The sequence below is a fragment of the Haemaphysalis longicornis genome, unplaced genomic scaffold, assembly GCF_048455015.1.
Source record: "Haemaphysalis longicornis isolate Haplotype H1 unplaced genomic scaffold, Haemaphysalis longicornis Haplotype H1 scaffold_6, whole genome shotgun sequence".
Classification (NCBI taxonomy): Eukaryota; Metazoa; Arthropoda; class Arachnida; order Ixodida; family Ixodidae; genus Haemaphysalis; species Haemaphysalis longicornis.
Window position 1 is genome coordinate 181,942,059 of NW_027526407.1, and position 18,320 is coordinate 181,960,378.

At 40.4% G+C, this 18,320-nt stretch overlaps 1 protein-coding gene across 2 annotated transcripts in view; it reads left to right on the forward strand.

The window, feature by feature from the left end:
• Positions 1-8,419: 8,419 nt before the first annotated feature.
• LOC144141283 (uncharacterized) overlaps positions 8,420-18,320 on the forward strand; it is a 105,292-nt gene continuing 95,391 nt past the window's right edge. The window contains exons 1-3 of one of the 2 annotated variants that reach the window (XM_077672861.1): positions 8,420-8,860; positions 9,674-9,708; positions 10,918-11,004. In XM_077672861.1, coding sequence (XP_077528987.1) covers positions 8,812-8,860; positions 9,674-9,708; positions 10,918-11,004 — 171 coding nt within the window. In that variant the 5' untranslated portion in view covers positions 8,420-8,811. The remainder of the gene's footprint in view (positions 8,861-9,673; positions 9,709-10,917; positions 11,005-18,320) is intronic. The other variant, XM_077672860.1, reaches the window with a different exon arrangement.

An 18,320-nucleotide genomic window follows, 5' to 3' on the forward strand; every position in this document is an offset into this window, starting at 1 on the left:
ATGAACAATAATGGAAGAAAGGCAATAATATTGTGCATTTTCTCTCCAGGACAGCTGGTTACCCAAACCACTTGAAATGGCAAACTCCACAGAGATCTTCTCAGCACTGGTGTTTCAGTGTCTTTCCCCTAAAATATAAATCTGGCGTGAAGAATAGCCTCTTGAATGTCTCGTTTTTTTGCTTACACGTTATTCACATTACTACGGGGTGGCAAGTGGTGGCCTGAGTATTTGTGCTGTACGAACGGCAGAGAACACTTCTCTCTTGATCTTTGGCGGTTTGTTAAAAAATGCGATTTTTTAGTGGCGAAACCCATTAGGGGCTGGGGCTGTTGGAGTATCCTCTCGTCGCCGTCGTCGTCGTCCTATTCGTTGCCCTATGTAGTCACGGTACTAAACATAGGAAAACTTGTTTAGGCCTCACACTAGAAGGTGACGTGTAGTAACAAACACCGGGAGACTCGTTTACGGCTCGCGCTGGAGCGCTTCGTAAAGGTTAATAAAAATGCCGGGCGACTTGTTTACGCCTAACGCTAGAGCCTTCCGTGTTTGCAAGACAAGAGACATTTGAAGCAAAGCTGCATACCGCTACCCCCAACAGTTCCATCTTCGTTTGAAAAACGCCAAGGCGCCATAAATACACCTAAACACTGCATGCTTCGCCTCTCACCAGCTTTCACGTTATTGTAGATGGCCAGGAGTTGTTGTTTGTTTATAGAGGAAGTTGCAACTAACATCTACGAGAGGAACATCTGGAGCTACATTGTTATAGAAAAGCCTATTGTCAATTTTTATGTCCTAAATCTAGTGGGTCCTAAAAAATGAAAATGCAAATGCTCTATAGCCTGGCTTTATGACAGAACAATAAATCTTAGGGAGGGCAGGGCAACATAGGAGCTCTGTGGTTGTTTTCTGCCGCACTGTTTTTCTCGGTATTTTTGGGACGCATTTCAATGCTTTGAATAATGGTTGGAGCGGGAGCTTTCGCAGATGTTGCTTGCTGGTTAGTCTGGTCGCAAAGAAGCCCCTCAGGCTCGGGAAACTGTCTTTTCGGGGGGTAAATCAATGAATCAGAAAAGGTTTATTGTTTACAAGCTTTTTTACAGTTTCTCGTCTCAATGGCCGTACTCGTTACTTTGTGATTTGTTTTCTGACATTTGCTGGTGAGTTTACGTTCCCCCGTTTTTACACGAGTTAAAATTATCAACATATATTTGAAATAATTGTCTCTCGTTTGAAAATTCTACGAAAATGTGCTCCATAATTCCTGGAGTCTCTGTTACTGCCAATTCTTTCCTGCGTGCATTGCTATTTCGCTAAATACTAAAAAACCCATACCTACTCTGACCGTGTTTAAAAACACCGCATGCATAGATTGCATAGTGTGGACAAGCCGTGTGGAGCGAACTTGAAAAAAATATATTTACGACTGATAACGATGCCATTTTAAACAACAATTTTGTAAAATAGTATTTGAAAATCAGTATTTTGGTAAAGGCAGTGCGGTTTGAAAATGCAGCGATATCGTTAGGCAGGGTGTTTTAATGTACTGTACGTAAAGAAAAAGCTGTATTTATTCTTTGAAGCGCAAGCATGCTATTGGGGGAAATCTTTTTTCGGTAAGATATTTTTGTTCGTGGTATTTAAAAGGATGCCTCTCAAGCAGGTTATAAAGACATGGCGAAGTACGCACACACAAAAGAAAGTTCGACGTGAAGCTAGCCAGATAGGGGATGAGGTTGCTTTGAGGTAATAGCGTTGATATTTGTATTTTTGCAAGATATAAAGCGGACAGCTTGGCTATCGACTGCCTTTTGTCTGTTCGTAAGACATTCTTGTAAAGGAATAGAAATTGAAGAGGCGTATTTCAGTCGAGGTCTGATGAATTTTAATGAGCCAGTTTTCTTTATATCCGGAGGTGTATTTTTGGTTTCTTTCTCTGGATCCAAGTGTGAGCGAGGGGTCAGGACAGATTATATTGACCTGCATAGTCGATGGTGGCGAAGACGTCATTGAACGTCGAGGTATTTGTAAGTGTATATCCAGTCAACACAAACTGAATTTTGTATATAAGAGGGAGACGGAAGACTCTTTTTGGGCAGAACTGACAATAGCTTGCTTTTTCTTAGATTTTGAAGGCAGCAGTGAAGATTTGCGCCTGCATAAGATTGTATTAGGCTGACGCTCCAAGTCTTCGGAAACTTCCAGGCTACTGATGGCTGAAAAAAAAGCACAGTACTGGGAAAAAAGCCTGTAATTGTTTGTATTATGTGGGAGATTCTTTATCACGATGAGAAATAAAAGATGAGGATAGTGAGGCATCTGAAGGGTACGCCACGAAGCATTAAAAGGCGCTGATTGGCCGTTGGTGGTAATGCTGATTAATTTTCTTTTTTTCTTGAAATGCTTTCTGCAGTCATTATGTTAGGAAAAAGACCAAGAACAGATATCGTAGCTAGTAGCACATTAATTAAAGCGCTGTTGAATGGTTTGAAAAAGTTCAGAGAAGCCGGTTGTACAAATGTTGCTACTCATTACATGAACAACATCATGACTGAACTCTGCTTGTTGGGTTTCACATGATAATAGCTTACAGGAGCATTGTTGACACTTACAAAAAATAAGAAATTTTGAATGTGACGTAATGTTATTACCTCTTACGTGTTCAAGAAACTGATATAGAATGCTTGGGATGTAAATTGAGTGATAGATGGAAATGCACGAATACATTTGAAGGTTCAAATAGTTTGCACCTTTTTTCAGTCGTTTGTGATGTCACCGTTTATAATTACTGATCAGGTATTATGCATAAGATTTCACTAGACGATAAATTAGTACATTGAAATATCTTGCTATTGATAAGGTTGCAACTCGCGGAGGAGGACAAGACCTTGAAAAAGTTAATTTTTTTATGCCCTCTGGAATGATTAGAGCTTCAGACATTGTTTGAAAGGAGGAGCGCAATGCTAACAAAGAAGTGATGGTATGATAGTCCTAGAAAACCGATGCAACGTGGTTATTAAATATTGAAGCGCAGTGTTGGAAATTGATTCAATTGACCCCAGATTTTACAACGTTCATTTGGTTGAATTAAAAATTCGAGACCCCATGCCAAAGTTTTTTAAGATTACATTAGAGCATTTAGAAACGTCTGTGGCAGAAGGTTGCGTTTGGCGTCAGCGAGTCTATTTTGACGTATTCGGAAAAACAGCTGTATTTACCTTCATGGCAGTTGGTTTGGCTCACATATACAGGTGATTCTTTACACTAAGCAGGCTTTTTAAGTGTTTGAAAACCTTTGTGGTCGAAATCTTTTCTACCGGGTGCTGTAGATATGTATATATTCCTAAGTTTAATCGTCGTAGTCTTGTGAAGTTTCGAATCAGCGGTGAAAGAGTGGCTCAAGTTCATGGTTTGAAATGTCTAATAAAATTAAGCGAGCTATGTATTTCTTACCAAAAAGGATACCGTTTTCACTTCGGAAACAGCTGCTTCAATGGGGCTTTTTCCTAAATAGGTGGTGCTATATAATTGGGACTACGTTTTTATGCCTGAGGCCTAGGCGGGCAAATATATCTGTGTGGCCATCCAGGGGCATAAAATAACTAGATTTAGACTGTTGGCACCCCTGGAACAGCTTGAGAAAGATTGGTGAAGTTTACTCTAAAAGGTACATCGAGAAATTAATTTACTTCGCTACTTCTGTAAGCCCACCTCCTCCTCCGTATTACGCTGTTTTTCGCATTTTCTAGTAAGATAAATACTTTTAAACCTAACCAGTTTTCTGTTTTTTGCTCAAAAATTATTAACCTATTTCTGGATAGGTACAATACGGGAATGTTTTTTATGGCAGTTAATAATTGACGCAGGCGACGACTAATCTGATGGAAGCAGTCTTGATTGACTCTAGGGTTCAACGCCGCGACGCAACGCAGGCGACGAGGCGCGCCGTAGTGGAGGGCTCCTGATTAATTTTGACCACCTGGAGATCTTTAACGTGTGAAAAAATCTCGTACACACGGCTGTTTTCGATTTTCGCCTCCTTCAGAAAAGTGGCCGCTGCGGCCGGGAGTCGAACCCGCCACGTCGCGCTCAGCAGCGCAATGCCTCAATAGGAGCAGTCTAAGGCTCGGTAGGCTAATGCGGAAATAGGTATAGAGGAAGACAATACGCAAATTCTGGCAAGTTTTATGCTTTTTTAGTGAATATCAGAAGACGCGCACAAAGTGTTTATTACAGGTAACAAGAGTATTCATCATCTTTTCTTGTTGCCATCTTGCCCGAAACACGGGAAGAGCATGTCTAGTTGAAATGTTTTATTGTAGAGAACATAATATCAAACATATATTACAGAGAACATCTATAGAGAAAACCGCCGTCAATGTCATCGACCAAACTGCGTAGTTTAGCATATTTCGCGAATACGCTCCATGTGTTATCAAAAGCACTCTTTAGGAGAAGAAACAATGACTGATATGTTCGGGCAGATGTGATGGGTAATGTCGTCGTATCTCATGCGCCAAATAAAACACAAAAGACAGAAATTCACTTGCATGAACCATGTTTGCAAAACTAATTCGGGCAAGTGGCGATTCGCAGCTGACAGGTGGTTTTGATGGCTAAATGCGGTTGACCAGTGTAATGAATCACAAGAGGACTGTGCATGTGATTGTCGAATCTCGTGAACCATTCTTAAAAATATAGATACCTCAGGAAACACGCTAAATATGCGCCTCAAACCAAATAAAGTTACTTTATTCACCCCTGTTAGTTAATACGGTGAACCGCGAGAATTTTTAATAGTGTTGGGAGTAAAGAAGCCATGTTTAGAAACAAGCTAGAGCCAGTTCGGATGCCCAATTAAGTATTGTGCCACAACAATAAATATACCTTGGGGTACTCCAAAATGCTTACGTAACTAGAACGGGGAAACCTGGCTATTCCCAATAAAAACTTCTGCAATGGTTTTATTTCTTATTTGATGCGGAATAGACCGATTGGTAGTACGCCTGCTAGACAGAGCATGCACCTTTGTCTTTACTTTAATTTGTTTTGTAATAAAGCCGAATATACATCAACAAGAAGACTGGCACACATGACAGCTTCCATTAAAAGTGCGTTCTGCAGTTGCGGTATGCTGTTCTTCCGATACCTCATTACGTTAAGGTGGAGGCCTTGCCCAACATTGTACAAATTATAGGTTTACAATACGTAGTTTTGTTGATTTAATGAAGCGCAAAAAAAACTAATTCCAGAGCCCGATTTTGCTCCTATCTCCGAGAGTGCTTGTGTGGATAGGAAGAACACAAGTTTTTTGTACGTTTATAAAAGTGCAAAATACACAGTCGTATAACATCCGGCAGCTGCTCTGAAGACCTGGGTTGAAAACACATCGGAACGGACCTGTGTTCTCAAAGGGCAAGATTTATAGGTGCCCCTATCTGCAAAAAACACTGATGTTGTCATTGCCCAGTCGGGAAAAGGCCATTACAATATAGAGTACTTAAATCAATACATATGAGGGATCATGTGAAAAAAAAGTATTTTGGTGAAAAGCACACGGAAACAGAAGCGAAGAGAGAGACCCAATTATTGTGCAAGAGTATAGAAGTTGTGAAAGTTATTGATGGCTTCCTCGTTTAAGGCACGTGAGCAGCCTAACATTCCCGTAGGATTTTTTACAAGACAGCAGTGACGATTTTTGAAACCAGACAAAACAACGGTGATTTGTCACACAATGGGACACGATGATGTACTTAAAACTTTTTAACAAAACTCCGCGTAGCACGTCCACACTAAACTTTGGTGGGTATTTTATGTTACAGGAATGTAGTCTGAAATTTCACGTGTGAAAGTCTTGTCCCCGCACTTTTAAATATCAAAAATGTAGACCAGCATTGAGATGTGTTTTATTAAACGAAATTGACACGTTTGCTCCTGATAGCATCTGTATGGGTTTCATACTTTCACATAACTTGTTACTGGCTACCTGTGTTCAGAAAAAAGTTGCTGTCTGAGCAAGTATAAAAACTTTCAGTCACACGTGATATTTGGACGTCATTTACCAATGCGTACACTATCGGTACACTACATCGGTACACTACGTCGCGTCAATAAATTAGAGAAAAGGTCTAAATATTACAAGACCCTTATTATCACAATTCGTCGCTCACTTGATAAATTATGTAATAACTGAATTGCGTTAAAATTTCTGGTCGAAAGATGATAAATAATTACTGCCAAGAATAGTCGAGAAGGTGAATATGGCAAGCCATGCACATCCGCGTAGGGGTGTCCCAACACAGCGTAACTCAATACAGCGTAAAAACGTCGTGAGCAGTAATGTGGGGTAGAAGCAATTTTTTTACCTATTATTTTATTTCGTCGTAAAACTGCTATACGGGTCATATACGCTGAACCTTAATGTCTTCGTTTGTCTGATACTTGAACGCATGCAACAACTCTGGGGTATTCGACTTTGAGAAGGTACACGCTTGCCTTTCCTTGCTGCTGGTGTACAGAGGTGGAGTTTTTGTTGCTCAAACAAACGGAATCAGCGCAATAGGCGCGTTATGTGCGTGACTTCTCACATGGGCTCTCACCTCCAACTAAAAATTTAGAATATTGGTAAAGAAATGTGAGTGAAGTAACCTCGCCTCACTACTAAATTCTTCAGGAATGGGCAAAGCGAACACGTTCACGTTCTCTGTATACTGCACCTCCAATAACATAATTTTTGACCTAAAATCGGCTTTAGTGTTGTTTTCAATGAAGGATATTCGGTAGCCGTTGCAAGTTTTCTACAGCAAGCAGTGGCATTATACCTGACTGAATTTGAACCAAGATGTAGATTTTGGGCGTTTTACGTGTGAAAGCAGTTCTTGTGACATGCTTTTAGATGTACTTAGATTGAATTGAGCAGATATGTTGGGCTAATAAAAAGCAACCCTCTCCCCGCACTAGGCCACCAGACAAAAGTTCAAAGCATTTTCTAATCTAACATGTAGCGCATACTCGCAATAAGGCGGCTTGTTTTTTTTTTCACAAGAAAGATGATTTGGTTTGTAAAAAGCTAGCCTATATACTGTGTAAAAACTAATTAGTGTACATTTTTAGCGTGTAACACTTTATTTAAAAGGATCGACTGAAAAAAAGTGTTGACAACTATATTATTATGCAAGTCATTGGGGCCTAACGTAGATTTTGTCCGGTGTACAAAATACCAAAAAATTGTAGTTTGGGCCGATTCCCTATGTTAACAATTAGGATTAGAAGTCTTTCAGGCAAATTTGCCCGTTTGGCTTGCTCGTCCCTAAGGTAATAACTGAAACCGGCATTCCGCAGCAAGATATGACTACATATCTTTTGTTCACAGTCGAAAACATTGGTATACCTGCGGCTACAAAAAACAGTGCTGCGAATGTAAATCTTTCCAGCCGTTAGTTCACCCCTGAAAGATAGACAAATTGTTTATAACAAGAATTCTTGTAGAGGCATCATAGTAGGTGACGAAACAGCCGATGGCGACCATGCTGAGGTAAATCTGACAAGGTGTTTCACATTATTGCCCTAACTACATGTCTTCTTTCATTTTCCCACATTTTATCGATCTCCCCATACAAAAGTCGATTTAAGTAACATGCTAAAAAGTGTATATGTCATCTCTATTCAAAACAGTTCATGGTTTTATACTACGACGCGGGGCAAAGCGTACCGTAAAGTGCTCATGCCTCACCCATTGCCTTCATTCTTACACAGGTTCATAAAGGGTCTAATGGGTGTGTAGAAGACAATATCTTGAATACACCAACAATGCACAGATTGCAATGAAGCCTAAATTACTGACCCTCATAATGCTAAAGATGCTTTGAATTTCCTCGGCAATACTTTTTCTGATAGCAACAATCTTATTCGAAATGCTGCAGTTAGCAGGACATTTGCCTCAAATTACCTACAGTAAACTTCATGTAGCAGTGATTTTGATTAGCACTGCGGTTCTAGCCATAATTTGTTTAAATAAATCGCTAAACCTAACGTCACCTAAAGCTGATATATTGTGATTTCTCTGATAAACAATCTTAAAATTAGGCCGTTATATTTGACAAAGGATCAGTCTTTCTGGACTAGTACCCGCCCTTAGGAATTTAAAAAAAATGGAAAAGAGACAAGGATGAGGAGCGTTTGCTCACCATTAGAAGCTGCTGAAGCCACCAAGCATGTTATTTTTTATGCTCGCTGAGATAAGCTGAGCAGTCATGTTTCAGATACTTTTCCGGTTCCAGCGAAAGAAACTTCTACGAATAAACGCCACCTATGTTCTCGTTTTTGCGGCTCACGTGCTGTTCATATAATTCTCCAATGGGGAAGGTTGTTGTATGAGTAATCTTTCACAAGGGTTCCTGTGTGGGTCGTTTGCGTTTTTTTAAAGATTTTGATTTTTGTATTTATATCCAGTTGCTGCTGACAACCATCCTGCATTGTTACTAAAGTGCCTATTGTGTACTTTCCTACCGCACAAGCAATAAACCCTTCGGAAATAAAAATACAAATTTTATACAAAACGGCTTTTTGACAGAACAATAGGTAAACAGGCACTATGGAAGCTGTGTGGCAACTTTTCTATCAGACTGCTTTTTCTATGCACTCTTAGAGGGAGCTACGAAAGTGTTGAATTATGATTGGGACGCAGTTATAGCAAATGTTCTCTGCTTGTTCTTAACGAAAGAGCCCCTCCAAATGGTCTCAATCTTTTTGGGTGAATAAGGAATTGCAAGCTTGAGCATAGGTGAACGGAAATTTATCGGTGGTATTATGACTGGCACTATTCTTTACTTCTTGGTTTCCGTTATGGCATTGGCTGGTGAGTTCATGCTTTTATTGACAACTGGCGTTAAATTCTGTTAAAGAGCCATCAACAGTGTTTTTTATCTGTACTACTTTGATGTGAAAGCCTAAGGCAACTTGCTCAAAAATTAATCTTTTGCAACCTTGCGCCAATTTTCTCTACAGTGCGTTGCTTTTCAGCAAGCCAAAAGAAACGCTAAGGGGACTCTTACGTTTCAAAATAACTGAGCGTTTCTAACAGCTTGCTCTTTTTCAAGCATTCCTTTTTGAAAACGGGTTCATATTATTGTAGTGCGTTTGAAAAGGAACTTTTTTTGTTTCAAAAATGAAAATTGTTTGTCACAACAGCAAAATACCATAAATTGTTTTGTGTCGGTAAATGAAGAGAAAATAAAACTATCAGCCGTAACTTATTGCCGCAATTTTTGCGGCGCATCAAAACCTCATTTTTATTTTTAAAAAAGCTGCTCTGAGTAATCATAACTAGCCTCTTCTAAACGGCCCATCTCTATTTCACAAGGCAGTCAAACGCCTATTCAGTTTACATATGGCCATTCTCATTCTGTCAGACAGGCACACACCCAAAACAAATACTCGACATGTAGGAGGAAACGAATGTATCGGCGAGAAAAAACATATGGTCATCGTATTTAGGTTGTGAGTGAAACTTTCAAACCAAAACACATTACCAAATGTGTTGACCAAAACACATTAGAGACAGAAAACGTATTTTTATGACGTACAAAGCATTTACAATCACATCAGCATAATTCTCGGGGATGGACTGTGAAATACCCATACAATTCAGTCTGGGACTTGTACCTTTCAGCTTCAGATGACCGATGCGTGTATGGTCAGCGCAGAGTGAGTATTTCCTTTTTTTATACAAATCGTAATATCAGACTGAAATGCTTGTTCGCTGTAGAATTTGGCTATTTTTGTACGCTGCTTTTCGGTATTAATAAATAAAACCATTTATGCAAGATCTATATATTCCATGGCTCATATTTCAATGCGAATGTTTTACGCGCTTAAATAGGAAATTTGATGCAGCAATGCGTGAACAAAATAAAGGGTCGAACATAACGTACCATTTCTTCAGCCAACATGTAGTGCTGGCAGCATTCGATCTGAAATCAAGGTTGTAAGCTCACTCAACCAGAACTCGAAAATAGTGTGCAGACGGTAGTCTATCCGTGTAGATATCGCTCCGCTCTCTTTACTAGCGCTAATGTGGTTTTTATCGCGAGTAAAAAGAACAGGAACAACCGGTTTCAACGTGCCCAAAAAAATCTGTTTTAAATATGATGTTGTACTTTGAGCCATGGCCGTTTCTCGAACATGAACAATATTCTGGTATACATCAGGATTACCTTAAAATGAATGTAAAATCAATTAAAAAAAAGCGAGCTTCACAAACTTCTTTGTTATTTTCAATACTTGGCTGTTTTTACTCGCTAGATATCTACTTAGATACAATCCCACAGCTGGCCTCAGCACAAAAAAGGGAGCCTTGCGTTTTGGAAAACATTTCACAGGGTGTCGTATGAACAAAGCGATTGTTATGGTCAACAGAAAAACATGTAGCACCTTCAAACTTTGACCTGCGCCATTTTGTCTTTTAATAAAATAGCGTTTAATAAAATTGTGTTTTAATAAAATACACGCAATGCCCAAAAATTAATTTTATTGCTATCAAGGTAAAGTTTAAGAGAACACAAATTTGATAGTCTAATATTATTTCCTCTGTGGACCATATTTCTTTACATTTTTCTGCATTTTCTCAAAAAAAAGTGTTTTCGGCTCTAATGTCAATAAATAAAAATCATTCGTAATAGGGATGAAAAATTTTGTGTTAGGAAGCATTTCACGAAATATATTAATAATGGTTTACTAAGGTTGTTCAGATTGAGTGAACCTTAAGAGCACTAGTTTCCCCGAACCCGCGTACAGCTACACATGCGCCAGTGTACCATTTTTAATGTTAAAGGGAGGTCATACAACCTTAGCAAGGAATGGAAAGTGAGGCCAATTTATGCAATATATTTAAACATTTCAAATGTTATGTTTCAGAAAGGGTACGCGACATCGTGCCGAAATGAATGTCCGAAGCCCCATCCAAACTTGCCACCCAATGTGAAAGATAATACACCTTGCCTTGTAAGTATCACCATGAAAGGAATTTTTAAGCAGTACTAATTGAGATAAAAGTTAGGCACCCAACATCCGAAAATAAATTCAACAGCAATACGTTTGGCGTTTTCAAAATAAAATGCTTAAACTGTCCAGGACTTCTCGTTTAAGCCCCAGTACAATGCATGCCAATATGAGCGAGATTTTATGCACAAAATATAAACTTATGGCGTTCATATACCGGACCTACAACAGTCCCGTCAATTGATACGAATACCAGGTAACAGTTTTCTTATATCGTTTAAAAAAAGCGCGGTAGACAGAACTAAGGATGGGACAGACGACACAAGCGTTCAGTTTGTGCCGTCTGTTCTTTCCTTAATCCCGTCCACCACGGTGTTTTTAAACGATATAGTGTACCAACAACCGCTTCAGCGCACCCGTTTGCAGTTTTGAGTTTGCACAAGTTGAAAACAGAACTTTTTTTTTGAACAATTCAATGTGAAACTGCATTGGCCTTACTTGAGCTCTGTTCCTGTTATTTTGTAGAAGACGTGGGATTGCTGCGCACACTTATTGAAAGGTATGAAAGACAAAAGCAGCATGAAAATACCTTTTTCGAAGCGGGCCTATATGTTATGAGATATTTCTTCCATACCCTTTAAAATCATTTTTTCTGTGGGCAGTCCCCAGAAGTGTCTTTTCCACTCAGCCAAAAGCGTTTTATTTTGTTGTACATAACTGCTTTTTTATACACCAATGGCACAAATTCTCCCAGCATGGCGGGCTAGATACAAAGCATCTGAGCTCTTTAAATTAAATTATTATCCCCTACACAACTCTTACCGAGTGCTTAGTTTGTTCTAGGTACACCAACTTCTGTTGCAATGGTGTTTCCTGGAATAAAATTAAAATGTCAAACTTCCCGTAGTAGATGGTTGCCTGTAACAAAATAAATTCTTACAACTTGATAATTTTTCTGGAAAGCACTGGTAACTGTGATTGAAAGGACAGTTGATGCAGTGAGCGTAAGCCCATGGGTGTTAGAAATCGTGGCAACTCGTGAAACGTTTTTTAGTCAATAATGATAAAAAGAAACTTGGGTCACAAACGATTTCCAAGCAAGTGCGTAAGCGTGAACCCAATCGGCGTGCTTACATTATTAATCCCCACACGTCACGGCCAGTTCACATTCACCACTTCGAAAATGCGCCTCCCAGATATTCCCAGCAACTTCGTCCGTGGTGTTTTCATTATATTCTTTTTCCTGGTGTTTTGGTATTTCATTTTGCGTATGAGTAGTTTTCTTGTTATTTTTAAGGAGTTTCGTATGGCGTTCTTATAAATAAAGTGGTTTCATGGTAGCGCATTGTTCGCCATACAAAACATGTGCAACCTTCCTTCCAACTCCCAAGTTAGGAGAGAACAACTTGTACCCCAATGCCTGCTGAACTTATTCGCGGCTTTGGATATAGAAATTCGCTCTACCTTTCTTATTTGCACGCATCATTCGCCACACCATGCGTTCTATCAATCCCATAATTACACCAGTAGTTTCCCCACTATATCGCAAACAGGAGCTATGTTATGCATTACAGAAACATGTAGTGAAAGAAAACGTCTGCTTCTTATGGTTTAGAAATACTTTCCGCATTGCTCCCACTGGGTATTAGAGCTATGTTTTGTTTTCTTCCGCTATCAGCGTCATCGATATTGAGTGCATAAAAATATTTACCGTCCATCGCATGTAAATGTGCTAACCAATTCAACGGCTGCTGGTCTGCGAGTTTGTTTGTTTATTTGTTTGTTTGTTTGTTTGTATTTTTTTATTTTATTTTTTTCCCAATTACAGTTTTTGAAGTAGAGCATTTCAATCATTTTTATATGCTCTTTGAAATCAAGGAATACAATATTCTCAAAACCGCGGAAGTAGTTTACGTAGTTCAAACTTCTTGTTACCCACTTAGTACGTGTAAATGGCGCGTTACTACGTCGAGCGTTTACGCGCGCGAATTCGGTCGAATGAAGATATTCACTTGAAAAACTTTGCAACGTCTGGAAACGTCGTCTACATCACCTGCAAACGTCACAATTTTCTCAGTGTAGAGGGACAATATTTGCAGACTAAATTAAGTTTGCCACTGGCAAACCTGGTTGTGATATAAAAAAATGTATTTTTTCTTTCTGGGAAAGTTGTTTGAGGATGTTTTACAGCAAGTATTAGTTTATATGCGGTTTCATATAACAATCGACAATTATTTATCAATGTATGCACACAGCAGACAAGACAAACGTAGCAAGCAGCCCTGGGTTCGCTTGCTGTCTATTCCCAGCGCACATCGGTATACCTTGGACGTTTTTTGTTGCGTTCTCATGTACTTGGGTTCTTCCGTGTTCTATTGGTAGGGCCTGTTTTTCCCTTCCCCGATGAAGCATTCATTAGAAATGGCGGGCGACTTCATGTTGTGAACACCCATGCGTTTGTTTTGGTTCCCCTGCGCTCTGTCCGCGCTTGTACAACCAACGTTATCTGATTTCCAAGCTTGGAGACATTGATCCCCTGACCTTCACGTAGCTGTCTTCCTATTGGCCGCAGGTCCGGCCCCCCTACACCGCGCAATCGACATTCGCAAGGGATGATTGACCATCACAACATTGCGCACGTTACCGCTGCAACAAAAAAAGGTCGTTTTGCCGCAGGAGCGGTGGTGCATCTGCGTATTCACAGGGAAAATCACGCGATGTAGAACGGGCTTTACCAAACTTTTTCCTGACCCCAACTTCACGGCAACGGATCGCATCTCGTGATCTGGCACCCTTATCGCTAAAAGCGTAATTACAAAATAATCGGTAGGGCACTTTTAACCATCCTTTCTAATTATTTTTCTCGTGCTGTGGTAGCTAAACATTGAAACATTTTTTCGTGTTTTTTAAAAAGCTCAATATTTAATATAATTGCCTCCTCTCTCCAGGAAACACCCAAAATTGGTACGGTTGTTATATAGCTGTGGAAAAGAAGTGAGTGGAAATAGGGCAGTGCTTTTTCCACTGGTGAATTAAAAAAATAGCTCAAAAGACGCATACTCTGCGCAAAGGTAATGGGTGCATTCAAAACACCACTCCCAAGAAAACGAGTTTTTAATAAATGTACCTAGTACTATATACTATCGCATTTGAGTTGACTAAGACATTTTTAGGAAGACTGGTTTTCTATTGCCGAATGTTCCCTTCTATTGCAAAGCGGCGAGCATTTGACGAGTAACAGCTCCCTCAGCCGTATAAATATTGAAAGTTCACGTAAAACGTAAAACATTGGGCAACGCTTCATTCCAGTCAAAGTGGAAACTACAATGTGGCACTGCACGTGCGACGAGCCTGTTTTGCACCGATTAAATACAAAGTTTCTTTTTAAATTGACAAAAAACTCCAGGTTGACGAGCTTTTGTGTACCTAAGAACAGCTAAGATGTCAGTAGTTCGGTGTGTCTGTGCCCGCACCAACCATTCATTTCAAACAGAATTTCTACGAAGGAGCCCCTCGATAGTTTCACAACAGAAAATTTTGCTTACTACTGAGACGAATTTTTGTGGGTAATGTTTCGAGACATTTCACTGATCTTGCCCATGCCGAAGATGTGTGGCTTTTGGTTCCACTTCTTACTCAAGCAAAGGAGCGTTGGTAGTAAGCTTTTACACTTGTCTTTGCCTGACGAAACAGATAAAAGAACACAGGGCCTGCCTTAGAGTGTTGCAATATGAGCTCCGTGTGAAATCAGACGAATTATAACTTCCATAAAAGCTCAACGGAATCTTCCGACGGTTGGTATGAAAAATGTGCAGGTGTATGAGTCAAAGCTTGAGGCTTAACCTTGAGTGCCTGTAGCGTCTACTTGACGAAAGGTCCCATCAGAATAAAATAATTGTGAGCCATTGTAGATGTGTAATCAACGAATGCTGAGTTTTTATTCCCTGTACCAGGTTGGACTAAACCCGCATCCACAGAACTACAGCGTATGTGACGTATGCTAGGAATCATTCCCGAAGCTGCGCAACCACTTGATTGGCCAAAGCTGCAATTCACAGCAATTGTGCCAAAGCCAAATATGTACAGGACCAAAAGAACGCTAAAATTGCCAGTTTAATATTAAGAGTAAGCTGTGGATTTTAGGATCCCACGCGTATTCTCTGAAAAAGTACATCTACTAGTAATATGTCTCCAATAGGGACGTTTGGTTCTGAAACGAGCAGAAACAGCTTTTAGCAGGTATAGAAGAATACTGTTGTAGTGGTGCATCATCATCATCTTCTTGCAGCGACACTCTCCTCGACATGAATACCTTCCTACCATAATAATCAGCGGTGCTTGTCCGGCGGTGTCAACAATTCCACGCGACACAGATATTAAACACAGCTGCGCTCCAGTGGCGATCGCATGTATACGCCGCTCTCTAAGTTCCGCCCTAGCCTAACGTACCTGAATAAATGTAACCAGGCACAGCGCATAACCGAGTCTACGGCTCCCTTTCCTACACTGTAAATGTCTGTTAACTCAAATCACAAGCTTTCACGCAAAATGGCGATTAAAAGGGACCATGTTGATAGCACAAAGCCGTGATCCACACGAACTGCTTGATGTAGTTGGGAGAAACACCTGTGTACGTGCCCGTGTGGAAGAAGAAAAACACCCTTCTACAGGAAACCCAATTCTTCAGCTGTGTTCCTTTCACCAAAAAAATGTGGCCATATCCCTTTTTTAGATCTGGCATTTCGGCCTGCATTTTTATTAGGGGCACGGTACAGCTGATCATATGAAAAAAACTTCCTGTAAAATGCAGGTAGGTTACGAATGATCAGCTTTGTTTCCTTGCCTTACGGTTTCTTTTATGTTCACTTTGGTAGCAAGACCAAGTACCGAATCTGTAATGCGCAAGCATTTTTGACATGTACCAAACAAAAACGCCTGTACAAGTAGCACTTTGTCTTTTTTCCTTCAAAACAAGTATCGCCGTAGTCCAATCATAGGGCGAAATATTTATGTATTACAAACATACATAAGGTGTGCATTGTAAAATAGCACTAATCACCAGAAAAGGGAATAAAAATACCACGTGTTTTGTTGGATAAAGTAGTGAAAGCGAATTTGGAGGAGCTCGAATGTATGAAAAGTGTCCGTATAGATAACTAGACACCTTGATGTGACTGTCTATTCGGTCTCTGGCAGAATGGCTTCACAGCATCACATTCATAGTAGAAAATGAGAACTTTAAAAGGCCCCGGTATTAAGCACAGTAGCTAGTAAAGCCGTTGCTACTCTGTTGAATTCATGACTACTGCAAGGTGGTGCAAAGTCTACAAAATTGTTAAAATTGTGAATATTCCTGTTTGTTTCACCTGACACCGAAAGCATCCCTCCACGACCTTTCTGCTTGGTACAAGGAATGTGCCATGTTCGCAATCTTCAGCAGTTTATTTAAAAACAAATTTTAAAAATGCCAAAAAGTCCCCTTTTGCCCCAACCTGCGGGGCAAAGCGAAACGCTGCGTTGGGTAAAAAGAGGGAGTTTGAAAATTTTCAGCCGTACTGTTCTTGGCCCAGAAGCACTTCAAATTCAATCCGTTTCCCCCGGGCGGTCTTCATGAGCTTAGCCTTTGCACTACACGCACTACATCCAGATCGACCCGAACGCTGTGCTGCTCCAAAAATCCAGATCAAACGCTGCCAGTATTTCTTTTTGCTAGTGTTGCCCTTTGCTGAGCGGTTGCACTGCATTTTCTCATTCCACGAATGAAGGCTTAATGCGTTCGCACGAATCTTGTTCGCCTCTTTTTGCCGTTTGGATTCATAATTGCATGGGCTTCCAACTTCACAGCCTGGTGTTTGAGGTTGTGACGTTGAAACTGGGCTGGAATAAGATTTCTAGTGTTTTTTTTTTTTTAATTTCGGTATTGAGACGTGTCAATCAATGTAGCGTATCCCACAAATGTTTACTTATTCGTCTAGGTGTTCTTGTCTACAACTTTTTTACCATTCTCACCTTCTTCACGGGACCACGAAGCCTCCTCGAATTCGGGGTTCGAGGAGGCTTCACGAAGCCTCCTCGAACTCCTGGAAGCTAAAATAGTGCGTGAAAATAACCAAACACCACACTCCAGTTATCCAGCAGTAGTATTGTGGATGTTGCGGGATCTTTCGAAAGCCGTTGGCAATTATCCACGTTGTGACTCGTTTTTATTCGGTCGACTGGGTGGCCAGAAATCCATTACAGGCAGGCGTAATTCTATGCTCTTTTGAAGGCTGTAATAAATTACCTGAAATGGTGGCAGCTTGTGCATTGGACGTTCACGCATGGAGAGCATGATTATCCCCTTGTTCCTGGCATAGTGAATAGCAGTCAAACAACTGGTATGGCTGCACTGACCAGCCATGCTAAACGCGGCCTTGTGGTCTTGGGAACAACTGACAACTTCCACAAAAGTCTTCAAAAAGCGGAGAGAAATGCCTTCGTTCACCCACCCATTGTCTGACACGCAATGGATTGTAACAGGGGGGAGGGGTGCTGTCTGGGACGGTCTAAGGTGCTAGCGAGGTAATACCACTGCTGGTGGAAAAACAAACTTCGTTAACCTTGCGAAGCAAAAATGCCGCCGCGGTGCCCAATCCCTCTTCTCTTGTCTTTGCCGACAAAGTCGTTATATCTGTTGAGGCAATTCTTTGAGAAGGTTTGGGCACGTTTTGGGCAGTAGCTTCGTTTAAACCAAAAATTTTAAAATGTGTCAGCTTCTCTTTGATATCTTAGGTTACGAGGCGTTGAAGTATTCAGTAGCTCGTGATCTTGAAAGTGACAGCTTTGTCAGCCTTGAAGATCCTTCTGACTTTCAAAGCCACAGAAATACTTTGTGACACCTCAATATTGACGAGAGTTATTGTTTACACCCGCTACCTTCAGTTTCCTCTTAACTGGGTGTTTAATGTTTGCTTTGTAAAAATATTAAGTTTGCATTCGCATATCTTCCCACGTAAGCCTGAACAAAGCTTTGTGTATGCATACAATTTCTTTGACGTTCTGGTTCTCCTATTCTTCTGACAATACTCTCGTTTGTGATCCGAATACCCGTTTGTTCATGGCTTGGCATTGAAATTTTAATATCTTTCACGCGTTTCTGGAAGCAATTTTGAAGACCACGAAGCAACCGTGGTGCAGCGCGAATAGAGTGAATCTTGTCGTAAATAGCAGTCGGTGCTTTCTTCGTGTGATTTTCTGACACTGGGCACCTTCATGCACGGATCATAAAATTTTGCCGAGCCGATTATAGCCCCTTTTTGGAAGGTAATGGAAACAATTAC